This window comes from Vulpes vulpes, chromosome 9 (assembly GCF_048418805.1).
Source record: "Vulpes vulpes isolate BD-2025 chromosome 9, VulVul3, whole genome shotgun sequence".
Taxonomy (NCBI): domain Eukaryota; kingdom Metazoa; phylum Chordata; class Mammalia; order Carnivora; family Canidae; genus Vulpes; species Vulpes vulpes.
The window spans coordinates 80,209,651-80,227,363 of record NC_132788.1 but is presented as its reverse complement, the minus strand read 5'-3'; the positions used below and the strand labels follow the sequence as shown (position 1 = coordinate 80,227,363).

The window sequence follows — 17,713 nt, the reverse complement described above, 5'->3', positions numbered from 1 at the left end:
TATATCCCCTTGCCCAAACCAAATGCCAGACCAGTTAAAGTGGACTCTTAGGGATGGGGCCCAGACATCTGTATTCTTTACACTCCCCAGATGATTCCACGTGTGACCAAGATTGAGAACCAGTGTCTGAGTATTAGCATCTATGTTACATCTCACCAATAGGTGTCCAATCACACTTTCCTTGAGAAAGGATGGAGAAGACTTGGTGGTCACTTTCCTTAGAGTAGGTGTTAAGTATTCACTCTAAACCTTTCGAGTTTGAGGTAGGAAATCCCATGAGTCATTGGATCCTTTTTCCATGTTAATGGCAGCCAAAACATGTGACGGTTCCTGACATTTGCCAAGGATAAGCCTTGGTCACCACTCAGTGAATATGACCTAACTGTGAATTACTGAAGGTCCCATCTCTTCTCCCATCATAGTGATAAGGTTCTAGAAGGGCAATGTCACATGACAATTTCCCTTACCAACAATATAAAATCCTCCTGCTGAACTTCTGGACCTTGACCTCAGAAAGGGATCTTGAGGAAAGGTGGAAGGTTAAGTGGAAGCCTTCTATAATTTTGGCAACATCCACAGGGGAAAAAATGACAGCTGCTCAGTTTTTCTTCTTAAAGATCAACAAACATATCCAAAGAGCCCTGGAGTCTGTTTGCCAGGGCCAATACCCGCTAATTTGTGTGATAAGAAAGAAGGGGGTTTGTGAATCATACTTCTGCAGAGCATATGTTTTGAAGGATTACTGTTTACTTAAGGAAAGACTTTTGCATTAATCAGATTTATGCATTAGTTGCTTGGCTAAGCCTGGATACCTGGGGTAAAATTCAAATGTACTGCATACATGAAACCCAGGATATGACTAAGTCAGAAATCAGCACTGAAAGTAAAAGTAAGCTACAGCAATAGAAAGATCAACAGAAAGAGTTCACAGACTTTTTTTTAACAAAACTTTTTTGTTTTAAATGGCACGTTCTCCCCTCACACTCTGTAACACATGATATTTTTGACCTAATGCTTCTTTGTACGCTTGCATTTACTTTCTCAACTCACTCTGCAAGTCATCTGACTTTTTCTACTTTAAGCACCCCACTGAAAAAGGGGACGAGGACAGTGTTCTCAGAGGGATTCCAGGAGGCTGAACTGGAGCCAGCCTCACAGGTCTAAATATAGTTATCTCCCCCTTGACAACTACGCTGGCCTGCTTTCAGTTGCTGGAAATGTACAAATTCTCTCTTGCCTCAGGGCCTTTGCATGTGCCATTCCTAAGGCCAATAGCCTCTTTTCCCTCCCCTTCTCTTTCTGTGCAAGGCCAAGTTCTTCTCCAATTCTTTGCTTAAATATCACTTCAGAGAGCTTCCAGATCATTCTTTTTAGGTGCTTAACTCTCAATATTCTCTATTCTTGACCCTGGTCATTTCCATCATGGCACTTATTACAAATGTCCGTGTGTGTGTGTGTGTGTGTGTGTGTGTGTGTTGACTACCAGATTATAAACGATCTCCATCCTGTTCTTCCTGAAAGCTGCCATGGCCGGCTCTCTTACCCTCTGGCCTCTAGTGGGTGGGGCTTGACTCAAAGGAGGAGACCAGAGGGCATAGAGTGAGGAGGTCAAGGTTTTCCTCTGGGTCCCTCCGCCAGGCTGCAGTTTGCTTGTATTTCTCTCCCTGAGGCCTTACTTCACATGCCACCTATTTCCTGCGGGGGAGGGGGGGGGGCCTGATCCCCAACAGAGACTGGGTCTGATTTATTCACCAATGTATAACTGACACACGGTAGGTGTGCAATAAATATCTATTGAATAAACGAATATAGAAGAATGAAGAATCAAGATTTTTAAAAATGTCTTTCTCTTCTCCATTCTGTTTCCAAAACAATCTTGAATTAAACCCTAGGGTAGAAAATAGATAAAACAGGGTTGTTGGGATTCTGGGTGGGTGGGAGAGACACACAAGCATGGTCTTCTTTTGAATGGCCACTCTAGAAACCCCGCATATTGGAGATCTATTTTGGGGAGAATGCCATGAAGGAGGATGTGGCATCTTTTGTGTATACAATTGAGGTGTGCGATATTAGGGGCTGGGCTGAGACTGAGTATTTCAATCTCAATGCTCCCAGGAGGACGTGGGGTTCAGCTCGTGAAAGGGGTGGCAAGGAGATGGTATTTCTGTGCACCCATGAAAAAGTGTTGAAAATGCTTTTTTTTTTGCTGTTGTGGTCTTGGGGCACAGAGGAAAACTGGAATAAAAAATGTCCTCTGACCTGAGGTGCTTTAGCTAATACTGCTAGATAAAGGTGTGTGTCACCCACATCCCCCCACTACCAAGGCCCCACACAACGAACAGATTCAGAGGGCAAAAAGGGACAGAGGGGCCATCTGCTTCTTGTGCAGCCCTAATCCTGAGCAGAAAGCAGGTCACAAAGGACAATGCTCAAGGTGACAGAAAGCCCAGCCACTTACAGGTCATGGTCCACTCAAGGATGGTGAGATCTGGGCTGCACTCAACAGTCTGGGGACCTCCGGATGGGCTGGAATTCCTCTCCCTGCCCTGGGGCCCGTCCCAAGCTTGAAAACACATCTGCAGCCAAGGGCCTGGCTGGGCTTGTTCCTGGGGCTGATAGTGATCTCCTCAGGAAACTTCCATTGTTGCCTGTCCCCATTGTCTCTCCCCTGCTCAGAGCCCCAAAGCACGAAGCACAGCCTGTTTCTCATCGCAGATTCAAAGAACAAATTAACTCCTCTAAGCTGTGGCGAATGGGAATTCTCTGAGAAGTTAATTGATGCTGGGGGGAAGGGACATAAGTGAAGAAAGGGCTGAGGTCTGGGAGCTGGCAGGCCTTTCCGCACATGGTGGGGGGGGGGGGGCGCTCCATTAGCACTAATAGGTGTTACATGGGCATAATTAGGCCACAGATTGTGGTTGCCTCTTTATGCTCAGATAAGGCTGGAGATGGAGATCCAGAGAGAAAGGGTTCGTCTTTCTTGCTGCAATCATTCCTGAAGATCCAAGCAGCAGAGCTCCCCACTTGTGGGTGTCAGTGTGGGTCTGGATTACAGACATCTCCAGAACCGCCGCGTACTATGCCCATCCATCGATTCCAGCCTCTCCTTCCATCCCTGTACATCTGAATTCCATTCCATCTTTCCTCTCCTTGGTAAGTGAGCAATGGGCTGAGACACAGTTAAAAGGAAGGTGGCAGGAGGTCGGCACTCTGGGGCACCTGGTAATAAAAATAACTCTCAAATATTGAGTTTGCCATGTGCCAGGCATGCAATTAAGTGCTTTCTGCATATTACCTCATGCTTCACAACAGCCCCATGTGGCAGACATTTACATTCAGCCTCCAGGATGCTGAGGGGGTGAGAGATTTAAGCCACCAGCCTGAGGTCACACAGCCACACAGTCGTGGGATTTCAACCAGGTCAGTGAGATCCTTAAACACTAAACTCCAATGTGTGCTGCAGCTGGGGTCAGAGCAAGAAGCAAAAAGGTCTCTTTCCCCGGCAAGGGTTGCTTTGGAAATGTCCAGCCTGGGTGTCTCCTTCACATGCCCTCAGGCCCTCCTCAGATGGGATCCTTCCATGGGGGAAGTGGTGATTTCTAATGTGAAACCCTGTGCTAGACCAAGCTTTCTCAACCTTGGCACTGCTGTCTTATGGGAGCAGAGGACTCGGGTTGGGAGGCGAGGTGCTGTTCTGTGCATCGCCATCCCTGACCTCTACCAACTAGAAGCCACTAGCACCCTGCACCCCAAATTGTGACAATCAAATGTGGCACCTGAGTGGCGCAGTCAGTTGAGTGTCTGACTCTTGGTTTCAGCTCAGGTTGTGCTCTTGGGGCCCTGGGATCCAACCTCGCGCCAGGCTTCACCCTCAGCATGGAATCTGCTTGAGATTTCTCCCTTTCCCTCTGCCCATCTTGCTATTGCTCTCTCTCTCTCTCTCTAAAATAAATAAGTCTTAAAAAAAATCGGTAGACATTGCCACACGTCCCCTAGCTGACAAAGTCCCTACCCCTCCCCACTCACCCCTATTGAGAACCGCTGACCTAGCCCACCATGCTCACACTGCAAGGGTGTTTGTGTATGAATGTGTATCCCTGGTAAAGGGGATTTCTCTCCTGGTGTTTTTACCTAGGACTCAGTATCCAGATATAGAGATGGAAATTAAAAAAAAAAAATTGAGTTATTCTAGGCCATTCTCTTCACTCCTCTCCTTTTCTGCTCTCAGCTCAATCTGCTCCCAAGGAAGAGACACAAGTAAAGCCTGAACTGGACTTTTCTGCCTTTGAAAATCAGCACCTGTAACTAACTTAACAGGCAGCCCTCGGGTGGTCTGCTCCTGCCAGGCTGAGACATCCAGGCAAGGCCCACACTGCTCACTACTGAGCAGCACAGAGTCCCTGCCAGGGACTGTCACACCAAGAGTGGTGCCATCAGAGTCGGAGTTAATCCTCACAGGTGGCCCTGGACTGATAACACCCTCAGTGGGGCAGGCGGGACTGGGCAGGATGCCGGACTCCAGGAAGCAAGAATCCCTTTACGCTTCGCACACTTGAGAGTCAAGCATCTGTTCCAACAAAAGGCCCAGAGAACAGAAATTCACAAGAGGACATTTTCTACTGCTTTCTGCAAAAAGCAAAATGAACACGTTTTTGCCCCCACTCCTTGGACATGGGAAGAACAAAAGAGAAAAGAGAAGACAGGAGCTGGGTCATCTGCAAACTGGGACACCAAACCCTTGGGTAGCCAAGAGTTGAGAAAGGCTCTTTTCTGGAACCAAGGAAAAGAATGGGAGAAATAGGCTCGTTTTAGTAAGTGGATGGGGAATTCAGCATGACATTTTTAAGCTGTTAAAAGCTGTTGTACTAAAGAAAACACTCGGCTTTTTCTTAGTAATTCTGTTGGAAGACACAGACTTTATCTTCTAGACGATGCCCCGCCTGTTTACTCAGCCTGATTTGTGACAGCTGCCTCCCAGAAACATGTCGGGGTCTGGTTTTGATTTGGGAAGGGCAGGCGGGAGGAGGTGCCTGGAGGAACATGGCTGGGAAAAACACAGACAGACACACACACACACACAAAACTACCTGGGTGTTCAAGGTGATGTTTGTGAACATTATTCTATGTTAACTACCAATCAAACTCCCTCGAATTCATGGGAAACTCTGGCCTTCTGGCTTTTTCACTTGCATGTTGATTTTCAGCTGAACCAGGCTCTATCTGGAGGTTAAGAGTATCTTATTGTCCACTTTTCCTGCTGCAGTCAAGGACAATCCACAAACCACCAAATGCTCTCGGCCGGTCTTACCTCTCTTTCACATTTAGTCCACACTGTGTATTTACGAAACACACCATCTGTGTTTTTGATAATGTGCTCTGAACTTACTAAGATACTATTTACTGTACCAAGAGCTATTGGATGTCAGGGACATTTTCAGAGCTTTTTGGAAAAAAGCATAGTCTAATTTTTCTTTTTTCTAAGTAGGAGGCTGGACTCATGGCAAAGGGGCGCCATGGGCAAGGAAAGAGTTCTAGCCACAGACGAGGTGGTAGGTAGGGCTGCTCACTCAGGCATGAGGTGGGGAGCCTGGGTTTCTCTAGCTCACTGTTCCTTAAACTTAGGGGGCCTAAGAGTTCTGTGGGGGCATTTGTTAGAAATGTTGATTCCCAGGTCTGGGCCCTGAGAGATTCTGTTTGTAGGACTGGGATGGGCCCAAGTATGTGCACTGTTGACAAGCATCCCAGATGAATGTGCTGTAGGTGGTCCTCGGGTTGCTCTAATTGATGGAGGGGATGGTGACTGTTTACATGGAGAACTAGTTTTCTTAAAGCTGTCCCAGGTGGCTTGTACTAGGAAGTGGGGTTTTAATCACATTCATTTTCCACTGCTCTGGGAGGCACTTCATGTAGGGGCAGAGGAGGGGTGGCCAGGCTAGGGATGGTTGGCACAGAATTGCTGATGGGCCTCCTAGTCCCCTCAGAACACTCCATGGAGGAGATGCTCAAGTGAGAAGGTCAAGCATCTGGCTAGAAAGTGTGCCAAACTATTTAGAAGGTTTGATTATGTTTATAAAGAAAGAGTGGGGCAAAAAAGTACATTTTGTGGATGCAAGTCAAAGGAAATCAAGATTTAAATACAGATTTAGGAACCTCTGAAATGTCCCATTCCAGGGATGTGGTGACATCCATTTAACTGAATATTCATGCAGTCATTTACACATGATGGTGACATAAGCTATGAAAATGAGCTAATGACAGAATGCAAATGAAAAAATCTAGGACGCAGAACATTCAGTATGTTTGCAATGCAGAAGAAATAACATAACGGTATATAAAGAAAAAATTTGAAAATTCACCAAAATATTAGTGTTAGTCAAATGGAAAGAGCTGGGATATATTTTTCCTCTATTTCTATCTTAATTTTTCTGTTGTACATTTTCCTAGTTGCCCATAATCACAAAAATAAATCCTGAAAACCTGCATTTCAAAGCCATTATCAAGTGGATGAGAACAATGTCATTTCCCTTTGTCAGAGTCCCACATTCCAAACCTCCAAGAGCAATGTACACAGGTTCTTAAAAAATCTACAAAATCTTGCACCAGTCTGAAGAGCCCATCAGCCCCCTGCCTCCACCCTGGATCCATTTTCCAGTGTTGCCTTTTCAGTACTAGAATGAATCAAATCAGCAATCTTTTCTCTCCTGTCAGCAACCATGGTTACTTACTCTGGGTATAGATGACTGCTCACGCCCAGGGAGGTTATAAATAAGCCTCCTGAATGGTTATTAAAAACCAGGACACTGGAAAAATTTCCCTGAACCCAGGAAATGTGAGACCATGACCTGTAGCAGGGATGCATCGGCCCCTCTAGGGTGAGCTCTGTCCAGACTGGTCTGTCCTTTGCCCCCCATTCCACTCACCTGGCTCTAAGAATATCCTCTGCTTCCACACCACGGAATTGACCCAAAAAGAGAAAAGTAAGTTGAACAGATTTTGTCACAACTTTCTGCTGGTTTTCATCTGGCCCTTGGTCTGTGAGTCTTGTTCAGAGCCATGAACCAGCAAGAGGGCACTGCCTCCGTAAGGAACACAGTGAAAGTCACCCCTTGGGACCCGTCAGAAACCCAAATCACATCCTCAACACTGAGCTCTGTCCAATCTGCCGTTGCAAAACATCTCCTTGCTGGCCTGAATTCCCCACATCTAAATCACCACAGAGACATGCCCCTGTCTCCAGAAACCCATGGCGAACCTACATAATAGACATATGACCTCAAGTTCACATGATGGGGCTTCTAGAGGAAGGAACCAGATCCGGGATCAGTCTCAGATGGATGGGACACACTAGATGGGATGGGCTCAGTAGCAGACACCTGTGCTGTTTACATCCTTGCAGTACTATCCCATTTCCTTTGAATATACTACCTTGATTTCTCTTTGAGAAGCCCATCTCCCTTCTCAGTCCCTGCAGTTGGGATGGGCTTGACCCCACTGCCTAGTTCCGATGGGCACGTGACTCAAGATGGACCAATCAGAGCATCAGTTTTCTCCTCCCACCACAGGAGTTAGTTTAAGAACTGTTAGGTGACCCAAGTCAGGCAAATGAGACCCAATTCTGGGGCTTTTGGTGATAGTATTAAGAAAGATGAGTTCCCATTCCCTTTCATTTGAAGCTAATGGATGTTAGTCTAGAGCTGCCCATAGCCATCTCTGCTACCACTGGAAAGAGCCTGCCTGAGAACCAAGCCAGTCTTCAGGGAGAAAATAAGAATATAGAGAGAGGGGATCCCTGGGTGGCTCAGCGGTTTAGCGCCTGCCTTTGGCCCAGGGCGCGATCCTGGAGTCCCGGGATCGAGTCCCACATCGGGCTCCAGGCATGGAGCCTGCTTCTCCCTCCTCCTGTGTCTCTGCCATCCCCCCCATCATAAATAAATAAATCTTAAAAAAAAAAAAAAAGAATAGAGAGAGAGAGGGGGAAGGAAGGTGGGTCCTGAGGACATCAATTGGGGCTCTTGGATCCAGCTGTTCCCAGAACCAAAATTCTATGAACTCTGTAGACACTTGATTAAAAAAAAAAAAAAAAAACTTATTTGTTTACACTAGCCGAGTTGCGATTCTGACACTTGCAAACAAGAGTTCTGTAATTCCCATGAAGGAAGACAATCCCTACGTATTTTCCAGGATGGCCCTGAGGCCAACTGACAGGACTTTGGATTTTCTAATCTGTAACTCCAGACTGGGCCACCCATCATTCCCAGGGGAAGGGATGAACAAAGGATCTGGGCCATAAGATTCATGAGCATGAGTGAGGTGTGGCTGCTCAAGTAACAGGCACCAGCTGGTTAGGAGGTTTTACCCAACAATTTAAATAAAGAAACTGGGGTAGCGGATGCATATCCAAACTATGCAGAAGAAAAGGAGCAATGTTCCTGCCCAGAATTAAATATAGAAATGTTTTGCATTACAAGGATTAAAAAACATTTCAGACATTCTTGGTCAAGTGAGCTGATCCAGTTGTTGCTTTAGATCCCCACACTGTTGTTCTCTTGTTCTCTACCAGTTTGCCAGCAATGCTGAAAAGTTACTCTGTGACCCCCTAGCAATCAATATATCTTGATGTTGCAAGATGAAGTGTCTCCTCATGAAGATGAGGAGGTGGTACAGGTGTGGAGGTGTCATAACCATGCAACACTCTTTAAAGGCAGCAGGAAGCCCTTTTGGACTTCCATTTCTACTGTGTCTCTACGTATCCAGGCCAATGACACATGTGCTTTCAGCACTAAAAGGCCAGCATTTTTAATCATGGAGTTGGCAAACTTTTATACATTTTTAGGTTTTTAATTCTATCCTGTCTTTCCAGACCCATCCCCCAAGGGCACTATAAACCGGCCAATATTCTCTCCTAGGTCACCCCCATCCATCCTCTTATATCAGTCTTCACTGTTGTTTATACTGTGGGCCTTCTTTCATGTGTTTATAGTTGCCATACATTCCTACCACCAGGCCTTTACACATGCTGCTCTTGCAGCCTGGAATCCTCCTTCCCTTGTCTTTTAAGCTTCACTTTTTCAGGATACCCTATCTGACCTCCCTGACTTGGCTATACCCCTTTTTTGTATGCCCTCCTAGCCCACAATTACCACAGATTCAATTTCATATTGTACAATTATATGCTTACTATCCACCAAACGCCACTAGATCATGAGGGGCAGGAAGGTAGGCCCCTTGTCCACTTAGCTCAGCACTGTATCCCTAGTGCCTTGCACAGGCAGTGGCACCTACTTAAAAGTATTATCCACTAATGGCATGAGCGCTTAGAGGAGACGCACTGTCCTAAGTTCTTTACAGGAATTAATTCCTTTAATTCCCATGACAACCCTAGAAGGCACTGCTGTTATTTCATTCAAGGATGGGGACACAGAAAAGATAAGCCCAAGGTCACAGAGGTATCAAAGCACAAAGTCCAATTTCCAACTCTGGCAGACTGGTCTACAGACCATGCTCTCAGTCACTCTATGGTAACTCACAGGGTAGGCACTCAAGTCACACTGGCTGGCCAAATGAATGAATGAATGAATGGATGGAAACCATCTTTTCTTTACTCCCGTCCACACCCGCACTTCCTTCCTTCAGGTCCCAGCTCTCTGACCCAGCCACTCCTTATGGCATGTGGCTGATCCTCAAGGAAGAGCCGTGTTCCCAGCCTCACTGCTGTGCTCCAGGGCTCCAGCTGACCATCTCCTATTGTCTTTTGGTGTGGCCTCTGAGGCCACTGGTCCCAATCTGAACTCTACTCTTTCCCTGGCCCCAGTGTGACTTGAACCATGGCCCTAACTCGCACTACAGGCTTCCTCTCCTCTCTGAGGGCGCCAACCCCGGGACGATCTGCACCTGTCTCTTGTAAGTGCCTCTGACCCAGCACATCACTGTGGACTGCCAGCCTTGCCTTCTGCCATGTTCTCCAGCTTTGCTCCAGCCCCGCCAGGGCCAGATGGACATTAACAAACTGGCTACGACAGGAAAAGAAATCCTCATCCCTTCAGATTGAATCCTGTGCAAATCCCGACTGTGACTATGACTCTTTGTGTGAGGATGCTATCAAGGAGGTTAAGAGCAAGGGCCTTGCAGACTCATACCCAGGTTCAGGTCCTGGTCTGTCAGTGGGGACCACAGGGAGGCCACAACTCCTGTGAACCCAAGCGTACTTCTCTGTAAAATGGGGAAGATAATCAGACTTCTCTCACAGGGCTGATAGGAGAATTTAGAGATGTTACATGTGAAACCATCATGTCAGACCACAGTCTACGGTCCTACAGCTGTCACCCGTTACTATCTGCAATCCTGTGATCACCCAGGCTGCAAGCTGCTTGGCAGGCATGTTTAGGCAATGGCAGGGTTCAAGAGCTTCTGCGAGGCTCCACACAGTGCTAGTGTAAATGGTGACTGTGCTCGCCTGACTCACTCTGTGTGAGCATAATGGATGGACTGTGTTTTCCAGGGACAAGGGGCAGTGTGCTCCTGGTTCTAAACAAATCAGGGGGTAGCAAAGCCCAGATCTGAGGCTGGCAAGTCACTGGGGCTGTTTCTCCAGATCTATTCAAAGGAAAAATGCTGCCTACAAAATGATCATGCTTCGTGCCAGTTTAAACACTACAAACTTACTCAGTAACATGAGTTATTGACGAGGAAGAAAAAAAAATCCATTATCTTGAAAACCAGCTTTCACCCAAGGATCAAGGTGTTTTGACTAAGCCTTCTATGACACATACTTGTTACTCACAGAGTGGGATTCCAGGATTTAAAGATACACAGTTCTGAGCACTGCCTTCTCCAAAGACTAGGGAATTTCCTAGTCTTTATTTATTTATTTATTTATTTATTTATTTATTTATTTATTTATTCATTTAGTTTATTTATTTATTTATTTATTTAGTTTATTTATTTATTTATTTATTTATTTATTTTTTGACTAACGCCTTGTATCTGTTTATTTAGAAACTGTCTAGATTTCCAAAGATTCTTTATTAACTTATTTACATAAGATCAAGTTAATTGAGAGAAAAATTTAAATGCAGTTAACAAATTTTGACATGTATTATAAAGAAGGACAGATGATTTAGACAGTAACTTGGAGGCTTTAAAATTTTATCAAGCTATCTAATCAAAAAGCCCATACTTGCTATTCTTTGAAGTATGGGAAGGAACAACAGGATACCACCTATATTAAGATATTTCTTTTTTAGAAAAACAAGACAAAGAATCTCCTCATAAGATTTCTTCACTTTTTGTTTTAGGTTCTTCCTAAATGCACGACTTTGTTCACGTTAAAAGCCCCCCCAAAAGGTCAGTGCAATTCCAAAATGTTCTGGTGAAACTGTGCCAGTTACAGTATTTGTATTGTAGAGAAAAGATACACCTGGAAAAAGCACAGTTTTAGATTGAGATCTTGTGAGAACTGGTAGGGTCTTATTTTATTTTATTTTATTTTATTTTATTTTATTTTATTTTATTTATTTTATTTTATTATTTATTCATGAGGGACACAGAGGGAGAGGCAGAGACATAGCAAATTTAAATGCAATAGTTCGGATTGGCAGCAAAATGGCCAACTTTCTTTTTTTTAAAATTATTTATTTATTTTTCAATTTTTAAAAATATTTTATTTATTTATTCATGGGAGACACAGAGAGAGAGGCAGAGACACAGGCAGAGGGAGAAGCAGGCTCCATGCAGGGAGCCTGATGTGGGATTTATCCCGGGTCCCCAGGATCACACCCTGGGCTGAAGGTGTGGCACTAAACCGCCGAGCCACCCGAGCTGCCCAACGGCCAACTTTCTAAGTCTAGTCAATACCATGTCTTTGGTGTGTGTGTGTGCGCGCGAGCGCGCACGTGCAGCATAGGATCCTGAAGGCTATTAAAGGTTTGCTCCAGTGACCAAGGATGAAGCAGTGCTTAGAATATGAGCTGCAATCTTTCTTCCACACTGCTGTGTCTGACAGATCTCTGGAAACAGAGGGGCACAGAATGCATTTCTTCAGTTTCCTATTTCTCATGCTCTTCATATGCTAGTTAAAAAAAAGAGGATCCCATGGGAACATTTGCAAATCTAAAAATGCAAACCTGCACAGCTGGTGGACGCTGGGAGATGTCAGTAGCCAAAACATCCCTGGAGGCCAAAAGTGTGCACCAGTATGCTTGGGATAAGAATGATAAAAATGAAATCATAACAAAAAGTATCAGGTAACCATAACAGAAGGTCCTCGGTGTCAAAGACTATACTAATGAGTTTAAATGTATTATCATTTAATTCTCCCAAAAACACTATGAAGGAAGTACTATTATTCACCAAATTCCATAGATGAGGTAACTGAACAGAATGTAAGCAATTTGTTCAAGGCCACATAGTTCCAACATGATGAAGGGTGGATTTGAACTGGTACTCTGAATCATTAATTGACAATCCAAAAAGCTGGGGCTCGTGGGAGAATTTCCAAAGAGACTAAAGATGAAGTTAAAATTGTGCCCGTCCTACCAACTCCCTTTTGCCATCTGTGCTGTCCAATAGGGCGGCTGCTAGCTATATGTGGCTACTGAAATTAAATGTAGTTTCAAATTTTGGTCAGTGCTGTTGAGGACTTGAAATGTGGCTAGTGAGGCTGATGGCCTAAAATTTTAATTTCATTTAATTTGCACAGATCAAAATTTCAAGAGTCCCATGTGACTGTTGACTTCACTGGGCAGTGCTGATCTCAGAAACTTATTTTTTTAGCTGTATCAGACATGGTTTAGGGATGCTTCCCCCAAATCTCAGAGACAGAGGGACATTAGGATGCTTTGCCCAGGAGCCCATAGAAAATCATGGAGATAAACTCCATGTCTCTTTTTTAGGATGAGAGATGGTATATTCTATGGCCGTAAGACCATAGACTGTGTGGTCTCACATGATGATTTCACATGTAACATCTCTTTAAATCCTCCTAACAGCCCTGTGAGAGAAGTCTGGTTATCTTCCCCACATACCAATATGTGTATTTTTCAAACACACCAAACATGGCCTTCCCAATATTTCCCAACACCCAGATCTCCTGATTTTCTCCTAACTCGCTGCATGAGGACAATAAAGTCAAAGCAGACAAGCCCAGGAACAACTGTCCTCAGGCAGTGGTCATATTAGCTTCAGGAGGGAGCTGGTTAAAGTGCATGCTCCTGGGTACTCCCTCTATAGGGTCTGATGCAGGAGGTCTGAGGGGAGGCCCTGGATCCCAGATTTGAATCAAGCAGCCAAGGTCTAATGCAGGTGGTCTAGCTTTGAGAAACGCTGCTTTAGAGGCTGAATTACATATTTATCTCCTGGCCTCTTAAATAATTAAAGCATATACATTTTTTGGAGGATAGCACAAACTGGGCTGAAAGCCAGGCGGTCATCACTCTGCACTAATTGCTCACTTCTATGACATGAGGTAAAGTGCTTGGTCACTAAGGCCTCATTTTCGTTTCATATGAAACATAAGGGTAAGGATATCTGCTATTATTTGTCCTCTAGGACAAATGAGAACACAGGCGGGAACGCATCTGGGAGGGATACAGGTTAAAAATACACTGTAGCGACCTCTTATGACTTAGAGCCACGTTTTGCTTGTCTAGCAGAGAGTTGAAATAGATTTCTCATTTAAAAATTTTTCATCTTTAACTTGTCTGAAGAAACTGGAACTGTTGGCAACCTGGTATGGTTAAGAGTGCTGCTCTGAACATATGCACATGTTCAGGTCCCCACACCACCCTTTAAAAGCTGGGTGACTCGGGCAAATCCTTCAACTTCTCTGTGCTTTGGTTTCTTCAACTCTGAAATGGGAATCTCAATAGTATATCTGTTTTGTAGGGCTGTGAGGGTCTAATTAAGTGAGTTAATATTTATAAAGCGCTGAGAACAAAGTTTGGCACATGGTAAGAGCTACCCAACTGCTAGTTGAATAAATAAATGTCTTTGCATGTGGCAACAACCAGCTGGAGCTGAGCAGTGCCTGTCACCTCCAGATGGGGCTGACATGTACAAGCTTATCACAAGCACCACCAAGACCCATTTGACCATGGGGTCCCTGATATAAGTGGGTGTGTCTCCCTCCTCGGTGTTCTGCCCATAAGGGAAGTGCATCTCAGGACAGTACTTCTCAGCTATCCATGGCGAAGGACATGTTTTTAATTTTCAATCCACTGTGGACAAATATGAGACCCTCCTGAGCCTGAGTGACACACAGCACATGCCACATACAACTCACTCATGGGTTGTACAAGACCCTGACTGGTCAGTACCTGGACCAGAGCCCATCGAGCGTGCACTTGGACATTGCAGCAGTGTCAAATTGTTTCGAGAGTTCCTAAACATTGTCATTTTTAGTACCCATCTCACTGCAGACTGCAGCTAGCTTCCATCCTCAGACTCCATGCTGTGTAGCGCTATCTTAGAGAATATCTACAGCCGTCTTCACATGCATGCAAACCAGCTGGACAATTTGGCTGGAGAAGGCAGGCTCTGGATTGTTACTCTCTCTCTCTCTCTCCCTCCACTTGGGTCCTTTTCAGCTTGCCTGCCTTCTCTTGTCTATCTACATTTCTTTTGAGAACCTCTTACACATTAAAATGAGCTCCCTAATGAGATACTGGGGTTCAGAACAGCTTTGGAAGCTGTCATGGGTGCTCTGGTGTCTCAAGCACTACTCAGTTTTGTGAGTACTGTCTCCAGCTCACAGCTGCCTCTTCTCCTGAATGTTATCTTTGGCCAATAGCACCTGCCATGCCCCCCGCCCATATCCACAACCTTGTCCCAAAGCTGCTCTCTAGTAGCTCAGAGCCGGTGACTGACAGACACGGTGGTGTGAGACGTCAGCCCCTTTGTTGAAAGAGGGAGCCAACTGTATGATGCAGCCCATCCTCCAGAGCCTCCTGTGAGGTCAGGCTGAGGTTAGATTCCAGACCCAGTTGGCTCCTCCCCCAACCCTGGTCTGTCTCTCTCACTCCCCTTCCCTGGGAGCGTGCACTGAATGTGTCATAGGCATCCTCAACCCTGTCTCAGGCCCTGCTTATAGGGAGTGCGATTCAAAGAGAGAAGCCATCTGAAATTGCAGTTCCCCTCCTAGAAAACCTGTCGGAGGAAGGCACATGGCAGGAACAACATGAAAGTCCTGACAACCAGCATTAGGTCACCCAGAAATTATTACCTCTTGCTTTCTGCTTTCCAGGTGAACAGAACCTACCTGTGGCATTAGACAGGGCCAGTGATTCCATGGAGCCCGGAGGGGTCTGTTCAGTGGGCGTCATGTTCTCAGTATATTTCAGGGAACTGATCGGATGGCGGGTCCGACACTGCTGAGTGGATATGCCTCCTTCCTCCTCCTCTTCCTCCTCCTCATATTTGGGGACTGGGATGTTGCCTCGGGTTTCACTGAAGCTCTGACTGGACATATCGCTGTAGCTCTCCTGGGATCTCAACCTTCCCGGGTAATAGTCCTCTCGGCATTCCTTCATGAAGCTGCCACCGTGCCCCTTCATGGCCAGTGATGAGCTCCTTTTGGGGTTGCTGAAGTGCTTGCCCCACATGTCGGACTGGGCCCCGGCCCCCTGCCCTCCCGGACTGTAGGACGTTCTGATGTTGCACTGGCTGAGAAGCTGCAGAGGACTCTGGGACTGGTTCTGCTCCATCTTGTTCCCATAATGGTAGGGCTCATCTCGGCTCCTCCAAATGGGGTCCCGGTTGAGGCTTGGCGTCTGGCTGGACAAGCTGAGCAGGTCCATCTGCAGCGACAGGGGGTCCACGTCGGCCGACAGCCGGTTGGAACTCACCTGCAGCTGGCTGTGCTGGTTCAGCATGGGCTCCTCTGCCTTGCCCTTGTTCTTGCCGATTTTGGCACTGCGCCGGGACTCCTTGGCCCTGGCGTTCTGGAAAGCCGAATCAGATGAGTCAGAGCCGTTGGGGTCCTCCCCGGCACTGCAGGCCCGCGAGCAGAATATCTGGCCCTGCTTTGGGAGGAATGGCCGCCCCAGGAGGGATTTCTTGCAGTGAGCACAGCAGAAACAGGTCTCGGTGGCATGCCAGTGTTGGCCGTCGTAGGTCATCTGACCCTGGTCAATCCCTGGGGACAGAAAAGACATGGAAGAGGCTGACAACTGCTTAGAGCCCTGTATTATGATGTGAAACACACAGCATCCTGGTTTGGCCCAGGATTCCAAACAGAACAGAATAAAATAACAATAAATCAATAATCAGGACCTCATATAAATGGTCCTCATGTCCTCTTATGAGAGCCCCCTTGTTCTACCACTCAGCTGCTTCTTAACTCATTTGCTCTGAGCAGAAAAAAAAAAAAAAAAAAAACTAGATCAAAATGGCCTGCCCATGAATCCTTCTGCCTGGGACAAAATCCTCCAAAGTAACAATAATGATACTAACACAGGAGAAAACACTGCTTCAAGTGCTTCCTTTGCATATATGTAAAGTCATTTAGTTCCTTCACCATATGAGGTAGGTTTCTAATATTATTTCCAATTCTCAGATGAAAAAACAGAGGTTCAGGAGGGTTCAATAACTTGCCTAACTCAATACAACTAAGAATCACAGGTGAGATCTGTATCCGGAAGTCTGGCTCGTACCTGTTGAATCTGACATTTCCTCTTTCACTCTACTTGGGGATCCGCTCAAATACCAACTCCTTGGAGACGTCTTTCTGTACCTCTGATAGCATACACCCCCCATTCTTCACCCTGACCTGCTGTACTTTCTTCACAGCATGAACACTGCTTGACATTGCACCACTACACAGGTGCATCTGCTTATTAATTCTCTTCCCCACCAGAAGTGAAGCTCTAGGACAACAGAGTCATTAGTTTTCTGTGGCATGTCCAGGAACATGGCCTGATACATCAGAGGGGCTCTTTATATATTGACTGGATGAACTGAATCCCATACCAGTATAGGCCATTCAGATGAAGAAATCACCGTAACAGTTCCGTGGAAAAGAAAAAAGGATTTCGACACTCAGTAAGGAAAAACTTGGGTGTGGTTCATCAAAGACACCCTCCATAAGCACGCACACCCTTTGTTTCATGTCGCCAGGGAAGGAAGAAACACATTTCCTCCCCATGCCAAGGCTGTCCTGGTTTGCATTATCTTGTTACACCTGCCCTGCAGGAACCGCCCAGAGGCCCAAGTGTTCTTGCTTCTTGGCATCTCTTCCACCCCCTGCTGGTTCTAGGGCTTCATCTTCCCGTGGGACGCCATCTTCTTGCCAGCTTTGGGCCATGAGCTTTGGGCAGGCCTAAAGCCATGCCTGGGACCTAGCACTGGCCAGTAAAAAACTGTATCTTCTACCCTAGTGACTGCTTCAGAGGTTGGGTACATAGCTTGCACTAGACCAGTGGGAGAGTTCCCTGGGACAATTGCTAAGAGTGTGATGTAGAGAGGCTCTATTTTGACAGCAGTTACTAAATTGGCAGAATGGAAGTCTGGACACATTGGGGTCCCCCACCTGTGAGGAGAGCCTGTGGGGTGTTCAGTCTCATGCAATTACTATAGGATGGAAGGGGACCTTTGCAAGACTCCTGATTTTTGATAATAAAAACCTTCTCAGAAAGGAAGTACTAATGTAAACCTTCACCTTTAGTGGCCGACAGTCCTGAGCCTGGACTTTCCAGAAATAACTTTGAGAGACGTGTCTAGA

The 17,713-nt window shown here is 45.9% G+C and overlaps 1 protein-coding gene across 3 annotated transcripts in view; it reads right to left on the bottom strand.

Annotated features, from left to right (window-relative positions):
- PRICKLE2 (prickle planar cell polarity protein 2) overlaps positions 1-17,713 on the bottom strand; it is a 320,030-nt gene that overhangs the window by 25,888 nt on the left and 276,429 nt on the right. For all 3 annotated transcript variants that reach the window (XM_072720519.1, XM_025985227.2, XM_025985220.2), the window contains one exon: positions 15,254-16,129. In XM_072720519.1, the coding sequence (XP_072576620.1) occupies positions 15,254-16,129 (876 nt within the window). The remainder of the gene's footprint in view (positions 1-15,253; positions 16,130-17,713) is intronic.